The 943-nt window shown below is 43.3% G+C and overlaps 1 protein-coding gene across 1 annotated transcript; it reads right to left on the bottom strand.

Moving 5' to 3' along the window:
* Positions 1 to 943, bottom strand: LOC132028496 (olfactory receptor 1052-like). The gene is given in 2 exon segments (XM_059417960.1): positions 1 to 466; positions 468 to 943. Coding segments are annotated over 2 exon segments (930 nt in total). The 5' UTR covers positions 932 to 943.

The following is a 943-nucleotide window of genomic DNA, read 5'->3' as shown; positions in this document are numbered from 1 at the left end:
TTAAGAGGGGAAATGTTTCATTTCTATGGCCCTTCCCACGGCACACTTTACCTCTTTGTTTCTCAGACTGTAAATAAGTGGGTTTAATATGGGAATCACTAGTGTATAGAACACAGAAACCACCTTCTCCTGTTCTATGGAATACTGGGAACTTGGCTGTATGTAACTAAAGCTTAAGGTACAATAGAATATGGTCACAGCAGTCAGGTGGGAGGCACAGGTGGAGAAAGCTTTCTGTCTGCCTGATGCTGACCGGATCTTCAGGATAGCAAAAACAATGAACATGTAGGAAATGATCACAATCAAGAAGGTGGCCATGGCAATGACTCCAGAGAAGGTTAAGAGCAACAATTCGTTCATGGAAGTATCAGAACATGACAGCTTTAGGAGTGGGGGAACGTCACAGAAGAAGTGGCTGACAACATTGGACCCACAAAAAGACAGTCTGCCCAAGCTTATTGTGTATGTCAATCATTCCACCTATGAATGACCCAATGACCAGCCCTATACACTTCCTCTTAGACATGACTACACTGTAAAGCAAAGGGTTGACAATGGCCACATAACGGTCATAGGCCATCACTGACAACAAGAAGCCTTCTGCGGTGATAAACACCCCAAAACACAAATGTTGCACTATGCAGGCAGAGAATGAGATGGTTTCCCTCACAACCCAGAAGCTGATCAGCATTTTTGGTGTGATAACAGATGAATAGCAGGCATCTACAAATGAGAGGCAGCTGAGGAAAAAGTACATGGGTGTGTGGAGCTTGGGAGTGATTTGGATTATGAAGCTCATGCCCAGATTCCCCACCAAGGTAATGACATAAATCACCAAGAACAACACAAAAAATATAATTTTCAGGTCAGCACGGTCTGTCAGTCCCAAAAGGATGAATTCAGTAACAGTTGTGAAATTCTCTTCTGCCATTTGGTAATTCCT

This window comes from Mustela nigripes, chromosome 1 (genome assembly GCF_022355385.1).
Source record: "Mustela nigripes isolate SB6536 chromosome 1, MUSNIG.SB6536, whole genome shotgun sequence".
NCBI lineage: Eukaryota > Metazoa > Chordata > Mammalia > Carnivora > Mustelidae > Mustela > Mustela nigripes.
The sequence above is the reverse complement of the archived record's forward strand: the minus strand, read 5'-3'. Positions and strand labels throughout refer to the sequence as shown.